Here is a 16,999-nt window from a genome sequence, read left to right as displayed (position 1 = left end):
TACTGTGCCCGGCTAATTTTGTATTTTATTACAGACAGGGTTTCACTATATTGGTTAGGCTGGTCTTGAACTCCTGACCTTGTGATCCGCCTGCCTTGGCCTCCCAAAGTGCTGGGATTACAGGCATGAGCCACCGCACCCGGCCATAATTCTTTCAATTTTTTTTTTTTTTTTTTGAGACAGAGTCTCGCTCTGTTGCCCGGGCTGGAGTGCAGTGGCCGGATCTCAGCTCACTGCAAGCTCCGCCTCCCGGGTTTATGCCATTCTCCTGCCTCAGCCTCCCGAGTAGCTGGGACTACAGGTGCCAGCCACCTCGCCCGGCTAGTTTTTTGTATTTTTTAGTAGAGACGGGGTTTCACCGTGTTAGCCAGGATGTTCTGGATCTCCTGACCTCGTGATCCACCCGTCTCGGCCTCCCAAAGTGCTGGGATTACAGGGTTGAGCCACTGCGCCCGGCCAATTCTTTCAATTTTTAAACAAGCCCCAAGTGAAGTTAACTGTATTGCATAAAATATTTTATATAGTGTTACTGTGTCTTCATCTTTTAGGTTTGGACTATGAAATCAAGTCCCATAATAGATGTTTCTTCATCACCTCTCCATGACAATCTTTTAAAAATTAGGAAAGATTACTTTCTAAATGTGAAATGTGAAATCTACCTTTGCCTAGTTCCCTTTACTTGTGTTCCATGGTACTACTCAAACAAATCTAATTGCTTTGAAGTAATCATAAATTCTTTCATGGACCTCTTGTTCTGGAGCAGCTTTGTTGCAAGAATATAGTACATTTGATTTAGCACAGTGGCTCACACCTGTAATCCCAACACTTCAGGTGGCCAAAGAAGGAGGATCGCTTTAGGCCAGGAGTTTGGGACCTGCCTGGGCAACATAGTAAGACCCCCGTCTTTACAGAAAATTTTTTTAAAAATTAGCTGGGCATGCTGGCAAGCTGTTACATGATTAGGGAGTGCATAAAATCAAGTTAGTATGTATATTTAATAAAACAATATTGTGTTCCAAGTGTAGAACTAGGAAGCCATTTCTCAAGAAGAGTTAATAGTTTTATTGAGAAGAAAAAAATTACACATTAAGTGTTTTGTCTTTAATAATTTTAGCTTTCCTTTTAGGTTCAGAGAGTACATATGCAGCTTACATGAGTATATTGTGTGATGCTGAGGTTTGGAGTACGATTGAACTGTCACCCAGTTAGTGAGCATAGTACCCAATAGTTTCAACATTAAGTATTTATTTATTTTGTTTATTTTTTGAGACAGAGTTTCACTCTGTTGCCCAGGCTGGAGTGCAGTGGCGCCATCTCCGTTCACTGCAACCTCTGCCTCCCGGGTTCAAGCGATTCTCCTGCCTCAGCCTCCCAAGTAGCTAGGATTACAGGCGCCCGCCCAGCTAATTTTTGTATTTTCAGTAGAGACGGGGTTCACCATGTAGGCCAGGCTGGTCTAGAACTCCTGACCTCAGATGATCCACCCATCTCGGCCTCCCCAAAGGCTGGGATTACAGGCGTGAGCCACTGCACCTAGCCAACATTAAAGTATTTTTAATTTAAATTCATTTTTTACATAAGTACTAAAGATTCACATGGTCAACATTCGAAGGCTGCAGAGTATATGGTGGAAAGTCTCCCTCCCACCCTGATCTCTCAAATACCCTGTCACAGCCAGTATTTGAACTTTTATCCTCCTAGAGATAGTGTATGCATATATAAAGAAACGGATGTGTGTTTTGTTTTCTTATGTGTTATTTTGCCTGCAAATAACAGCATATGCATTGTTCTGTACCTTAACAATGTAACAGTGTATTTTAGATAACTTTATGTTTCTGTACATATAGAGCATCCTCTTTTTTTTTTTTAAATGGCTACAAGTATTTACATTTGCTTGGTTTTGGTATACCATAATTTAGTGTCCCATCATAATTAGGTTTTTTCAACCTTTTACTATTAAAAACAATGCAGTGAATAACTTTGTACCTGTGTTGTTTTGTTCATATCTATAGGATAAAGTAGAATCATTAGATTCAAATGTGTGTGTTTTAATTTTGATTGATACTGCCAAACTGGCTCTCTGCCTTGTTTGGGTAGAGCTTTTTTCTTTGTTTTTAAGTGAAGTCTAATTTACAAACAACGAAACTGACAGTTTTTAAAGTGCACAATGTATTGGGAAGCCTATGCCAATTTACGCTATAACCTGTAGTGTGTAACAGTACTTTTATTGCTTAGTTTCATAACACCCTGTTGATACCTTTTGGGTTTTTATATTTTTACCAACAATAATATGTAAGAATGGTATTGGGATGATTTTGGTTTATTTACCTTTTTTTACATACTGTAAAATAGAACTCATAAGTGTACAGCTCAGTGAGTTTATCACTGTCCAGATCAAGATAAAGAATATGCTCGGCACCCAGAATGTCCCCTTTTATACACTTCCTCACAAAAAACAACTGCTCTGACTTCTGTCACCAAACATGGTAGACTTTTGCCTCTTTTTGAACTTCTATAAAATAAATCATGCAGCACATACTTTCTTGCCTTTTTTCTCTTTTTAAATTTTTTTGTAGAGTCAGGGTCTCACTATTTTGTTCAGACTGGCCTCAAACTCCTTGCCTCAAGCAGTCCTTCCCCCCAGCCCCCCAAAGTTCTGATAATATAGGTGTGGGCCACTGCGTCCAGCCTGTCTGATTTCTTTCATTCTGTATTATATGTGCGAATCGTCCATGATGCATGTATCTGTTACTGTTTTTCACTGCTGTGATTCAGTTACTTGAATATACCGTAATTCATCCTAGTGTTTAAATAGATGTTTGGTTGATTTTATTTTTCATCTATTTTGAATAAAACTTCTGTAAACATTCTTGTACATGTCTTTGGAGGTATTAAGCACTCATTTCTTTTGGCTATACCGTATCTGGGCGGATTTTGTTTTTAAGGTCTAATTTATAAACAATAACATTCACCATTTTTTAGTTACAACTTGATAGGAAACCCATGAGTCTAACATTTCTGCATTTCTTATCAGCAAAACCCCTGATGGCTGCCTTTTTTCTGAACTTTGTTTTGAGACAGAGTCTTGCTCTGTCGCCTAGGCTGGAGTTCAGTGGCGTGACCTCAGCTCACTGTAACCTCCGCCTCCCGGGTTCAAGCAGTTGTCTGCCTCAGCCTCCTGAGTAGCTGGGATTACAGGCGGCCGCCACCACGCCTGGCTAATTTTTGTATTTTTAGTAGAGACGGGGTTTCACCATGTTGGTCAGGCTGGTCTTGAACTCCTGACCTCGTGATCCACCTGCCTCAGCCTCCTAAAGCGCTAAGATTATAGGCGTGAGCCACCGTGCCCGGCCAACTTACCTTTTAAAGAATGTTGGAAGGCAGACTCTCAGAGCCATGAAGCAAAGGACAGGTTTACTTACAGTCTTCAAAGATAGAGATAATGTCTCCCTCTAGGGTAAACGGCAGATATGCTTCCTGCAGATTTTTCAACTCTGGGGTTACTTAAGGTCTGTCTTTCTTTCCTGTGAAATAGCCTGTTCAGGTGTCATCTGACTTCACAGTGCCCTGTGGCAGTTGGGACTCAAGCAGCTGGCACAAGAAAATGCTGATACTCTGACTACTGTTATGAGTAATACAGTCCTTTGTCTCTGACTCAAAAATGTCATGCCTTTTGCCAGTATCCATGACACTGTGTTAGGCTGATTTGTTAGCTTGAAAGTAAGGTAAAATCTCAGTGCCTTTGAAATAGTTGACACAGGATTCAGTGAATTTTGACAAATGTAGTCTTTTTTTAAAAAATAGAGTCTTTATCATGCCACTGTACTCCAGCCTGGGTGACAGAGCGAGACTCTGTCTCAAAAAAAAAAAAAAAAAAAATAGAGTCTCTCTTTGTTGCCCAGGCTGGAGTGCAGTGGTGCGATCTCAGCTCACTGCAGCCTCTGCCCACAAGGTTCAAGCAATTCTTCTACCTCAAGCCTCATGAGTAGCTGGGACTACAGGCATACACCACCACACCTGGCTCATTTGTGTGTGTGTGTGTGTGTGTGTGTGTGTGTGTGTGTGTGTGTGTGTGAGAGAGAGAGAGAGAAAGAGACAGGGGTCTCGCTCTGTTGCCCACACTGGAGTCCAGTGGCGTGATCTAGGCTTACTGCAACCTCTGCTTCACGGGTTCAAACGATTCTCCTGCCTCAGCCTCCCGAGTAGCTGGCATCACAGACACCTGCTACCATGCCCAGCTAATTTCTGTATTTTTAATAGAGATGGGGTTTCACCATGTTGGCCAGGCTGGTCTTGAACTGCTGACCTCAAGTGATCTGCCCACCTCAGCCTCCCAAAGTGCTGGAGTTACAGGCGTGAGCACCTGCTCCCTGCCAAATGTATAGAGTCTTATAGTTACCACCACAATCAAGTCATAGACTATTTTTATCACTCCAGATTTCCTTTATGCCCCTTTTCATGTGCTGCCTCTACCTCAGCCCTAGGCAACCCTGGATCTGCTTTCTGTCACCTTAGTTTTGCCGTATCAAGAATTTCCGAGGCACAATGGCACAATGGCTCATGCCTGTAATCCTAGCACTTTGGGAGGCTGAGGCAGGAGGATCACTCAAGCGCAGGAGTTTGAGACAGCCTGGGCAACATAGTGAGACCCCCATCTCTTATAAAAAAAAAAAAAAGAATTTCCTGTAAATAGAGTTACACAATATATAGCCTGTTGTGTCTGGCTTCATTTATTCAGTGTAATGCTTTTGAGATTCATTTATACTACTGCATCTATGACTAGTTCATACTCTTTTTTGTTTGTTTGCTGATTAGTATTCTATGCCTCTACCACTGTTTGGATGTATGTTTATACGTTCAGCATTTGGTGGACATTTGGATTGTTTCCAGTTTGGGACTTAAGAATAAACCTGCCGTGAACATTTGAGTATAAGTCTTGGTGTGGGCATATGTTTTTATTTGGGGGAGTACACTCTTTGGAGTGGAAATACCAAGTCTTATGGTGTGCTTTTAACTTGGTAACAAACTACCAAATTGTTTACCAGAGTGTCTGTATCATTTTGCGTTCCTATCTGAATAGTTATAATTTTTAATCTCTCATTTTGAGTGAGGTTGAAAGTATCTTTTCGTATGCTTGATTTACTTGTATTTCCTTTTCTATAAACTATTCAAATCTTTTTGCCTGTTGTTCTATTAGGTGATAGAATTTTTTAGTAATTTGTAGGCATTCTTTATATATCAGGGAAAATTTTTGACCGTGCTATGAATTACAGACTGCTTTTTCCATTTGTCAGGTATCTTTTAAGGAGACATATTATGGTGAGATTTGTCACTCTGAAGTTCTTAACCTCACAGTTATTTACTAATACAGGACTTCACATAAGAAACAAGATATCTCTTTTAATTAACCTTAAAGTATAGATTATGTTTTCTAGCAGTGTTTTCCATAGCCATAACTTCAGTGGAAATAAAGAAAAATAATGTGAAAACTTAAGTTTTCTACATTCTCATAAGAATGTTACCACCTTTTAGAAACATAGCTATAGCGTGGAAACGAGATTGTATCTTAAATTATGTGTATATAAGAGAAAAAATATTAAAAGTAATATTACATGTGTCTGTTGCAGAAATAGCCGCACAAGATGTTGACGTGGCAGACTTGGCTAGTGCCAGCCTTGTTTATTTTTCTCACCACTGAATCAATAGGTAAGGTTCATGAAATACCCTATCTTCTAACTTCACAAATTAGGTATATATATTTTTATATTATTAGATAATTAAGCTTATGTTTAATTATTATGTTCATATATTATTTCTAGGATAATCAAGAGAATAATATCTTAAATTGATTTTAATAAAATATTCTCGATAATCTGTTTTGTATAATTTGAGTTGTTAACAGTCATTCAGTAATCTTAAATGCTGTATATCAATACTAATAATAACTTTAAAATGGAGAAGGAAAAAAGTGTGTGGGTTGTTCTGTTTTTCAGTAAATAGGAGAAAATTTGTTAAATCTTGTTAAGTTTTACACCATTCATACTACATGCTCTTTAAGTATTGAAGGGCTGCTTTCCTGTGTCTCTAAGTCCTCGTCCCCAAACTACAGTTACCCAGATATCCAGTCATTCTATAGGATCTGGCTTTTAACCCTGTGCATGCTGATTACCTTCCTGATTCTTCACTTAGTTGCCTGTATTACATTTAAAATAGAATACTGGCTGGGCATGGTGGCGCACACCTGTAATCCCAGAACTTTGGGAGGCCTAGGCAGGAAAATAACTTGAGTCCAGGAATTCAAGACCGGCTTGGTCAACAAAGCAAGGCCCCATCTCTCTCTCTTTTTTTTTTTTTAAATTAGCTAAGTGTTAGTCCATTCTCAAACTGCTATAAAGAAAGACCTGAGACTGGGTAATTTATAAAGAAAAGGTTTAATTGACTCACAGTTCTGCAGGCTGTACAGGAAGCATGGTGGCATCTGCTTCTGGGAGGCTTTGGGAAGTATCCAATCATGGCAGAAGGCAAAGGGGTAGTGAGGCATCTCACATGGCGAGAACAGGAGGAAGAGAGCGAGAAAGGGAAGGTGCTACACACTTTTAAATGACCAGAGCTCACAAGAACTCATTCCTCATCCACAATCTCGAGGCAGTACCAAGTGAGAAATCCACCCCTATGATTTAATCGCCTCTCCACCAGGCCCCACCTCCAACACTGGGGATTATGATACGACGTGAGATTTGGGTGGGGGCACTGATTCAAACATGTCACGCCTCTAGTCCCAACTACTCAGGAGGCTGAGCCAGGAGAATCATGAGCCCTGGACCTCGAGGTCACAGTGAGCCATGATCATGCCATTGCACTCTATCCTGGGTAACAGAGCAAGACCCTGTCTCGTAAAAAATACTTATCTGTACGTGTGTGTGTGTGTGTGTGTGTGTGTGTGTGTGTGTGTATAAATAATACTATTCCAGCTCTCCCCCTTACTAGCTATAGGACCTTGGTCAGTTATTTTCTGTGCCTCAATTTCCTGATCTATGAAATGGTGATAATAATGGTCACTACCTCCTAGGATTATTAGTGAGGGTTCAAGAAGTTAATATAGAGGCCAGGCATGGTAGCTCATGCCAGTAATCCAAGCACTTTGGGAGGCCGAGTTGGGTGGATCATTTGAGGTTAGGAGTTCGAGACTAGCCTTGCCAACATGGTGAAACCCCGTATCTACTAAAAATACAAAAATTAGCCAGGTGGTAGTGGCACACACCTGTAATCCTAGCTGCTCAGGAGGCTGAAGCAGGAGAATCACTTGAGCCTGGGAGGTGGAGGTTGCCGTGAGCCAAGATCACCACTGCACTCCAGTCTGGGTGGCAGTGAAACCCTGTCTCAAAAAAAAAAAAAATCTGGGCTTGGTAGCATATGCCTGAAAGTCTCAGCTACTTGGGAGGCTGAGGTGGGAGAGTCACTTGAACCCGGGAGGCAGAGGTTGCAGTGTGTGGAGATTGTGCCACTGCACTCCAGTCTGGGTGGCAGAGTGAGACCCTGTCTCAAAAGCAACCAAAAATAAGTTAATATAGAGGAAACATGTGGACAGTGCTTGGCCTACAATAAGCATTATAAAAATGATAGTTACTGCATATTTATTATAAAGGTTATTGTTGTCTTTGAATAAAAAGTTTGTTATGAAAAAAATAAATGTAATATACCAAAACCAGTCTGACTACAGTGGCTTTCATACTTACTTTGATGTGAACATCATTTTTATAAAGTTATGTAACTGTGTGGTAGCTGAGATATACCCTTGTTTCATGTTAAGCTAGTGATCAGTGAAAATTCTCAGGTGGTTTTTACATGAGTTACTCTTAAACTAGTTCTCCCTCACCCTATGTATGTTTCTTATTACCTAAATAGGGTATATTTCCTGGATTGCTAATTTCATTTTATCAGTTTTAGCCTGTTACTCTACTCTTTCAACATAGTTTTGAATCCCAGCATTTTCATCTGAAGTGTTAGCAGTTGTTTGTAGTCCTGTCCTCTGCTAATTTGATAAGCACATGTGTCTATCTTTTCCCAAGTTGTGGATTAAAATGTTGAAAATAACAGGACTGCATTAGTTACCTGTTGGTCCCTCACAAATACTCCAAATCTTCAAGGCTTAAAATGATAATAATATCTCTCATGGTTTGTATAGGACAGGACTATAGATAGGCAGGCACAATCAGACTTAATTCGTCTTTGTTGTACAATGTCTGGGGCTTCAGCTGCAGTATTCAAACTGGGAGCTGGAGTCATCTGCAGACTCCTTCGCTTATATGTCTGTTGTTGATGGTATCTGCAGGCTGGGGCTATTGTCCAAAACACCATACGTGGCCTCTTCTTTATGGCCTTGGCTTTCTTACAATGTGTGACTGGGTTCTAAGGGCAGATATCCCAGGAGAGAGAAAGAAAGCTAATTAAAGTCTGTATTCTTTTAATGATCTAGCCTCTGAAGTCTCATAGCACACTCCATTGGCTGGAGTGGACACAAGGCACCCATACAGATCTGATGTGGTTGGGGAAATGCAGTCCCCACCTCTTCATGAAAAGAGTGTGCGTGACATCGTAAGAAGAATATGTGGGATGGGATAAATATGTAGGTGTGGCCATTCTTAAAATACAGTCTTCTCCAAGAATTGAGGGCATGCACTTCAGCATATTCTACTTAAGACCACCCTCTGATTGACTTTTTTCTTAGTCAATATTTTTATATATGGGTAATCAAATATAAATATGAGTATGAACCTATAAAAGTAGCAAAATAGTAATATCTTAATATTCATTGAAATATCAGTTACAGTATATTCTTTTTCCTTTGTTTTTCTTTTTTTCTTTTTTCTTTTTTTTTGAGATGGAATCTCGATTTGTCACCCAGGCTGGAGTACAGTGGCGCAATCTCAGCTCACTGCAACCTCCGCCCCTCAGGTTCAAGCAATTCTCCTGCCTCAGCCCCCTGAGTAGCTAGGATGACAGGTGCAGGTCACCACACCCGGGTAATTTTTGTATTTTTAGTAGAGACAGGGTTTCACCATGTTGATCAGGCTGGTCTAGAACTCCTTACCTCAGGTGATCCGTCCACCTCGGCCTCCCAAAGTGCTGGGATTACAGATGTGAGCCACCGCGTCCGACTCAGTTATAGTGTATTCTAATTCACATTTTTTCATCTTGCCCTATAAACATTCAAAATAACTTTATCAGATACCTTTCTTAATTGAAATACTTTCTTTTTACAATTTAATCTCAGCCTGGTAGCCCTATGAAATGGGATTAATTTGGCATGGGATGGTTTTAGTGAAGCTGTGTCTCACTTTGAAAAACGGAACATTTGCCCTTTTTTTTTTTTGAGGTGGAGTCTCACTCTGTCACTCAGGCTGGAGTGCAGTGGTGTGATCTTGGCTCACTGCAAGCTCCGCCTCCTGGGTTCATGCCATTCTCCTGCCTCAGCCTTCCGAGTAGCTGGGACTACAGGTGCCCACCACCACGCCTGGCTAATTTTTTGTATTTTCAGTAGAGACGGGGTTTCACCGTGTTAGCCGCAATGGCCTTGATCTCCTGACTTCGTGATCCACCTGCCTCGGCCTCCCAAAGTGCTGGGATTACAGGTGTGAGCCACTGTGCCCAACCCATTTGCCCATTTTTAATATTTCTCTTACTCTATGTGTAAAAATTAATCATATTGAGTCTCTAATTATGTCTTATGTTTTTAGTACTCTAGAGTATATTTCATATTTAACGTCCCTATAATTACTTTAAAGGAAGTTTAACAAGTGATTTTGCCAAAGAATAAAGTGATGTCTAGGGAGTTGTAAGTTCTGACCCAGTATCACAGAGTAACTTAGTAGAGATTCTCCACTAGATGAAGGACCATACTATTGGAAATTGAGAGTAATATATGCACTAAGATTTACAGTAGACATGTATAAATAACAGCAAGGTGATATAAACAGGCCACATTATAAGTTTGAAACAAAGAAATACACATTCCAGCTCTGCATTTTACAAGCTTTATGAGAGGTCCTGGAATTCCATTTGGGGATACAATTTTGACTGCAAAAACTGTTTTTAATTTTTCCTGGGCTCACTGCAGCCTTGACCTCCTGGGCTCAAGCAGTCCTCCTGCCTCAGCACCTGACCCTCACCCCCAAGTAGCTGGGACTACAGGCATGTGCACCATGCCTGGCTAATACTTGTATTTTTTTTTGTAGAGGTGGGGTTTTGCCGTGTTGCCCAGGCTAGTAATTTTTAATCTCAAAAAAACTTCATGGGTAACTACCCAGGAACCCTACAGCAAATAGGATTCATTGAGGAAAGCTACCTTAAAATTGTGGACATTGAAGCTAGAGAAAAAGAATGAAACCATGTCAAATAGTTGGGACTTTTGTCTTGATAATAGGTAGGCACTAAATAATTTAAAGTAGAAAAATGTCATAATTATTTTAGAACAGTAACCATGACAGTAGTATGTAAGATAAACTGGAAGGAGGTCAGACTGATATAATATAGTGCCCTGTGCTTCAGCAGTCAAAGTAGCATTGTAAAGAAGAGGTTGGATGCTTATTAACCATATAGAACCAACAAAGTGCAATATTGTTAAGTTGGAAGTTAGAGGAGGCTGCTGAGAGATGTTGGAAGATGACTACATAGTATCTGGCCTAGATGTCTAGATGGGAGTGGTAGTGTTAGCAGAGGCAGAGAAATAAGAATAAAAAATAGTAAGTTTGAAAAGATTATGATACATATAGTTTTGGACATGCTCATTTAAAAATAGCTATGGGATATCTCAGGTAGATATATGTCTAATGGGCTGTTGAAGGTATATGTCTAATGGGCATGGGGGTTTAGTGCTTACAGATAGGGATTGAGATGTCATCGACGTGGAGTAGGTGATAGGTAAAGTGTATAGTTGTGTTTAATTTTTTTTTTTACCTGATCTGATTCTTTGTGTTTTGTTTTGTTTTGTTTTTTGAGACTGAGTCTCACTCTGTCTCCCAGGCTGGAGTGCAGTGGCCTGATGTCAGCTCACTGCAACCTCCACTTTCCAGGTTCAGGTGATTCTCATGCCTCAGCCTCCCAAGCAGCTGGGATTACAGGTGCCCACCCTGACACTCGGCTAATTTTTGTATTTTTAGTAGAGATGGCATTTTACCATGTTAGTCAAGCTGATTCTTTGTTTTTAATTAGGGGATCTTATCCCATGCATTTATTTTCACTCCGTTGTCCAGGGTGGAGTGCAGTGGCTCACTACAACCTTGACCCCTTGGGCTCACACCATCATCCCACTTCATCCTCCCGAATAGCTGGAGCTATGGGTGTGCACCACCATACTCGGCTAATTTTTTTTATTTTTAGTACAGATGGCGTCTCCCTATGTTGCCCAGGCTGGTTTCAAACTCCTGAACTCAAGCGATCCTCTTGCCTCGGCCTCCCAAAAGTGCTGAGATTATAGACGTAAACCACCACACCCGGGCCCATGCATTTATTCTTAAAACTAAACTATTTGGCCATCTTGTTCTATTCTTCCTGTTTTGTATTGGTCCCTTGCTGTTTCCTTTGTTATCTACAGAGTTTTGATGTGTGGACAATGTATACTGTCTGTCTGTGACCCCAACTGTACTCCACAATAGCATTCAGGACTGTGGAGGAGACTACCACTGCCTGTTTTCTGGAGAGTTTAGTTTAGACCTGGGGTCTAAATGGAGGGACAGGATAGGTTGTGGGGCAAGTATGAATCATGCTGCAGGCAGTCTGTGTTTCTTAAAGAAATAGTTTATACCATGGACTATAAAGCACGAATGGGTTTTTCTTAATTCAGCTCCATTATCCTTATAATTTGTATATTTCTTTACAAACTCAGGCATTAATTTCCAATCACATTAATTTTCAGTTGTACATTGTCTTTTTCTGTGTCTTTAGGGATATTTTAGTGAAGGTTGAGGGACTCTACATTGAGTGCTACCAGCTGGATATCTTTTTGTACCACAAAAATTCAGTCCGTTTATATATTTTCTATTGTTCCTTTTTAGGTGAACTTCTAGATCCATGTGGTTATATCAGTCCTGAATCTCCAGTTGTACAACTTCATTCTAATTTCACTGCAGTTTGTGTGCTAAAGGAAAAATGTATGGATTATTTTCATGTAAATGCTAACTACATTGTCTGGAAAACAAACCATTTTACTATTCCTAAGGAGCAATATACTATCATAAACAGAACAGCATCCAGTGTCACCTTTACAGATATATCTTCATTAAATATTCAGCTCACTTGCAACATCCTTACATTCGGACAGCTTGAACAGAATGTTTATGGAATCACAATAATTTCAGGCTGTAAGTTTTGTTTCTGTCTTATTTCAGACTTTGTCATGACTATTGAACTGCATCTTTAATGTTGTCCTTTCATCTTTATAAAATGTAGTAATTGTGGACTTAGTGACTTGGACATGTTTGGTTTTTTAAAAATAAGCTTAGAAGTAGGAACTACAAGTCTCCTGTCTTTCCTGAAAGTCAAGCAGTTTCAGTTTACTAGAGAAATACTTGACACGAGACCCCCCCCACCACAAGAAAGTATTGTTGAATTGACATAATGATGGTAATTCTCAGTATCCCTTAATTGCTGAGAAAATGCACATGTAAAGCAGCTACCTGAAGAAAGTGAACAAATACTGGAGTAAATCCTTTTTTTTCTTTTTTTTTTTTTTTTTTTTTTTGGTGACAGAGTCTCGCTCTGTCACTCAGGCTGGAGTGCAGTGGTGTGATCTCAGCTCACTGCAACCTCCACCTCCCAGGTTCAAGCAATCCTCCTGCCTCAGCCTCCCAAGTAGCTGGGACTACAGGCATAAGCCACCACGCCTGGCTAATTTTTCATATTTTTAGTAGAGATGGGGTTTCGCCATGTTGGCCAGGCTGGTCTCAAACTCCTGACCTGAGGTGATCCACCTGCCTCAGACTCCCAAAATGCTGAGGTTACAGGCGTGAGCCACTGTGCCTGGCCTTGGAGCAACAAAGTAAACAAAATTAACTTACTATGATCCAAAAGTGGGTTATCTAATTTGTGGATCACCCAGACTTTACTGTTTTGGCATTTGCTTTTCTTCCAGCAGAGTTTGGGAAAGCAATAAGAAGAGAAATACAAATGAATCATTTTGACTTCTACTTAATTGCCTCTTACAAACATATGTAAATATTACTTTTAAAAATACACTTAATGGAGAAATCAGTTGATATTTTTTCCAGTTATAAATGAAAGTTGATTTTATGTCAAAAATTAATGTGAAGCAAACCAGTTGATGACAGTTAGGATGGATGTATATGTATTACTACCTAAAAAGAAGTGTAAGAGTTGGGATAGAAAAGAAATTTTCATCTACCTTTCATTGTGCCGTACTTTTTGCTTGGGTTTGAGTTTTTCATCTAATCTAGATCGCAAATGCCTTGGGTAGTATATAAATTGCATAATATTTGTGGATACAAAGCTTTCTGAAAGATGCTAATTAATCCCTTTTAGTGCCTCCAGAAAAACCAAAAAATTTGAGTTGCATTGTGAATGAGGGAAAGAAAATGAGGTGTGAGTGGAGTTGTGGAAGGGAAACACACTTGGAGACAAACTTCACTTTAAAATCTGAATGGTATGTTATTTTAAATTTGTTTCATGTTAGATTTATTAAGTTAGTCATTTTGCTGGAATTTTATTTTACCAAGTAATAATATTAAATGCTGTTTTAAAACATTTAATTCTTTATTTTGTAACATTTCAAATAAATATAAAAGAAGAGGCCAGGCGTGGTGGCTCACATCTGTAATCCCCAAGGCGTGGTGGCTCACACCTGTAATCCCAGCACTCTGGGAGGCTGAGGCAGGCAGATCACTTGAGGTCAGGAGTTCAAGACCAGCCTGGCCAACAGGGCAAAACCCCATCTCTACCAAAAATACAAAAATTAGCCAGGCATGGTGGCAGGTGCCTGTAATCCCAGTGACTCAGAGGTTGAGGCAGGAGAATCACTTGAATCCAGGAGGTGGAGGTTGCACTGAGCCGAGATCATGCCACTACAGTCCAGCTTGGGTAACAGAGTGAGACTCCATCTCTAAATATACAAATAAATAAATAAAGTAGAAAGAATAGTATAATAAATACCCATACGTACCCATCATTCAGCTTCAACACTGGTCAGCTCATGACCAGTCTTGTTTCAAAGGTACTCTTTGCCCATATTGTCTTGAAGAGAGAATCGCAGACATCATATCATTTCATCTGAAAATACTTCAGTACACATCTCTAAAAGATAAGGACATTTAAAAAAAAAGCATAACAACATACCATTGTTACACTCAGATATAAAATATTACATTTTCAGTTAGTGTTGATTTCCCCCATTGTTTCATAAATATGTGTATATGTGAATTTATGTCATGTGTCTCTTGAACTATAGGTTCTATTCTTTTTCCTTACAATTCAGTTGTTAAACTGTTATACACTACATTGTTTAACATATTCCCTTGTCTTTTTTTTTTTTTTGAAATGGAGTCTTGCTGGTCACCCAGGCTGGAGTATAGTGGCGTGATCCTCAGTGCAACCTCAGCTTCCCAGGTTCAAGCAATTCTCCTGCTTCAGCCTCCTGAGTAGCTGGGATTACAGGCGTGTGCCACTATGCCCAGCTAATTTTTGTGTGTGTGTGTTTTTAATGGAAACAGGTTTCACCATGTTGTTCAGGCTGGTCTCGAACTTCTGACCTCGTGATCTGCCTGCCTCCGCCTCCCAAAGTGTTGGGATTACAGACGTGGCCACCACGCCTGACCCCCTTGTCTTTTTCTTTCCAAAAAATTGCTGTTAGATATACAAATTTCATCAGATTTGGGTTTGATTTTTTTCCCCCCAAAAAAAATATTTTGTAGGAGTGATGTGTACTTCTATCAGGAACGACCAGATAATGTTTCACTGTTTTTCTTTTTTCTGATATTAAGATTGAGCAGTGGTTTTGGGTGTTGTCAGCCTTATTCCTTTATTTTACTAAGTTTCCCATTTGTTTTTTCCAAACAGAAAAACTGAAAGAATTTTACAGTGAACACTCTCTTGCATACCCGTCACCTAGATTCTACAATTAACATTTTACTGTATTTGCTTTATCACCTGTTTATCTATGCATCCTTCTATCTCTCAATCGATCTTTTTTATGTATTTCATAGTGAGTTGCAGTCATTAATATACCTCACCCTTAATCACGTCAGTATTTCATAGTGAGTTACAGTCATTAATATACCTCATTCTTAATCACTTCGGTATTTACATGAACTAGAGTTCAGTATAGTTTTCAGATAAAGTTTACATATAGTGAAAACACAGATCTTAGTGTATCATTCAGTGAGTTTTAACAAGTACAGACACCTGTGTAACTCAAATCAGTATCAAGACATAGAACATTACTAACACACCCAGAAAGTTCCCTCCTGCTCCTTCCCAGCCAGTCTCAGCAACTGCCCCACCCCATGAGCAACTACCTGTCTGATATTCTTCACCATAGATAATTTTTTCCTGCTACAGAATGTTTCATATAAATGAGATTATATAGTATATACTCTTTTGTGAAAAGTTTTATAACTCAACAGAATGTTTCCAAAATTTAACCATATTGTTTTCCCACTAGTATTTCCCTTACAGCTTTGAGCTGTCATCCTGATTATAATTTGTATGTAAATTACAAAACTGTGGTATTCTGTGTTTTGTTTGTTTTAGCTGAAATACGTAAAGAAAAACTTGCCTTTATCAGCTGTGGTTTACACTGAAGTACAGTTCAGATAAGAGAAGCAAGATAGGTTTAATATTTTTCCTTAATTACCAGTTTTATAATTAGTTGATTACCTAGTATCCTCCAAAGGTAGATAATGAGGGTTTTCTTTCTCATTATGAATTTATATTTAAACATATTTGTTGTGTTTTAATTCATTATGGATTGTCCCATCTTTGATCAGTGGCACTTTATTCAAATTGGCTCATTCATCCTTTTTTTTTTTTTTTTTTTTCTGAGACAAGAGTTTTGCTGTTTTGACCAGGCTGTAGTGAAGTGGCGTGATCTTGGCTCACTGCCTCCTGAGTGGCTGGGTTTATAGGCACCCACCACCACTTAACACAACTTTCTTAGCCTTTAATAGCTCTTTGATACAACATGCTTTTTTACAGGCTCATCTTATGTATTTCCTCACCCAGACCTGGAATCAACCTTTTCCCAAAACTCTCTGGTTTCATTTAGTGTGAAATAATATTTATAGACTACAATCTGGGTACTACAGGAATTCATCACTACTGGTTTGTCATAGTGTTTAGATTTTTTCAGTCAAAAGAGTTGGGACATGTTCTGTGGTTTGAGATATAATACAGCTTTTAAAAATACGAATTCATACTAATATTTTCAGTTTAAAATTAGGACTATCGGTTTTTACATAATTACATTCACCTGACATCTACATCTTCTTTCTTATGAACTGAAAAACATAGTTCACAACAACGCTAACATAATTATTAATTTGCTTTATCCTATGGTTAATACAGCAGCTGCAGAATAATAATACCAGTATTAGCACCAACAAAATGATTACTAAGAATGATTTTAAGACTGTTTTTCTCTATGAAGGATGTGTAGTAGTCAAATTACTGTGTTTTAATGTTACTTGAATAGTTCCTTTCTATGTGGTTATACTACGTCCTCAGTACACAAGTTCTTATGTTTCTTTTGCTTTTGATTTTAGGAATTTTCTTAATAATTATATAAAACAATCCAAAAAGTCAAATCTATTAATAGTATTAAGACATGTTCAGAAAAGTCTATATTCTATTCCTGAATCCTCTGCCTTATTTCCTTCTCCTTAGAGGCTGACCGTTTTTGTTTTGGTTCACTTTGGGGTTTGGTTTATCCTTCTATTTTTAAAAACAGTGTTATATATAAATATTTTTAATTAAGGAATAATTTATATAATTA

The 16,999-nt window shown here is 39.0% G+C and overlaps 1 protein-coding gene across 1 annotated transcript in view; it reads left to right on the top strand.

Moving 5' to 3' along the window:
- Nucleotides 1-16,999, top strand: part of IL6ST (interleukin 6 cytokine family signal transducer) — a 57,617-nt gene that overhangs the window by 11,760 nt on the left and 28,858 nt on the right. The window contains exons 3-6 of the mRNA XM_017874166.1: nt 5,628-5,706; nt 12,054-12,359; nt 13,537-13,657; nt 15,671-15,768. Coding sequence (XP_017729655.1) covers nt 5,643-5,706; nt 12,054-12,359; nt 13,537-13,657; nt 15,671-15,768 — 589 coding nt within the window. The 5' untranslated portion in view covers nt 5,628-5,642. The remainder of the gene's footprint in view (nt 1-5,627; nt 5,707-12,053; nt 12,360-13,536; nt 13,658-15,670; nt 15,769-16,999) is intronic.

Source organism: Rhinopithecus bieti, unplaced genomic scaffold, assembly GCF_001698545.2.
Source record: "Rhinopithecus bieti isolate Rb0 unplaced genomic scaffold, ASM169854v2 scaffold_6513, whole genome shotgun sequence".
Lineage (NCBI taxonomy): Eukaryota > Metazoa > Chordata > Mammalia > Primates > Cercopithecidae > Rhinopithecus > Rhinopithecus bieti.
Note: the sequence above shows the minus strand (reverse complement) of the source record. Positions and strands in the feature narration are given on the sequence as shown.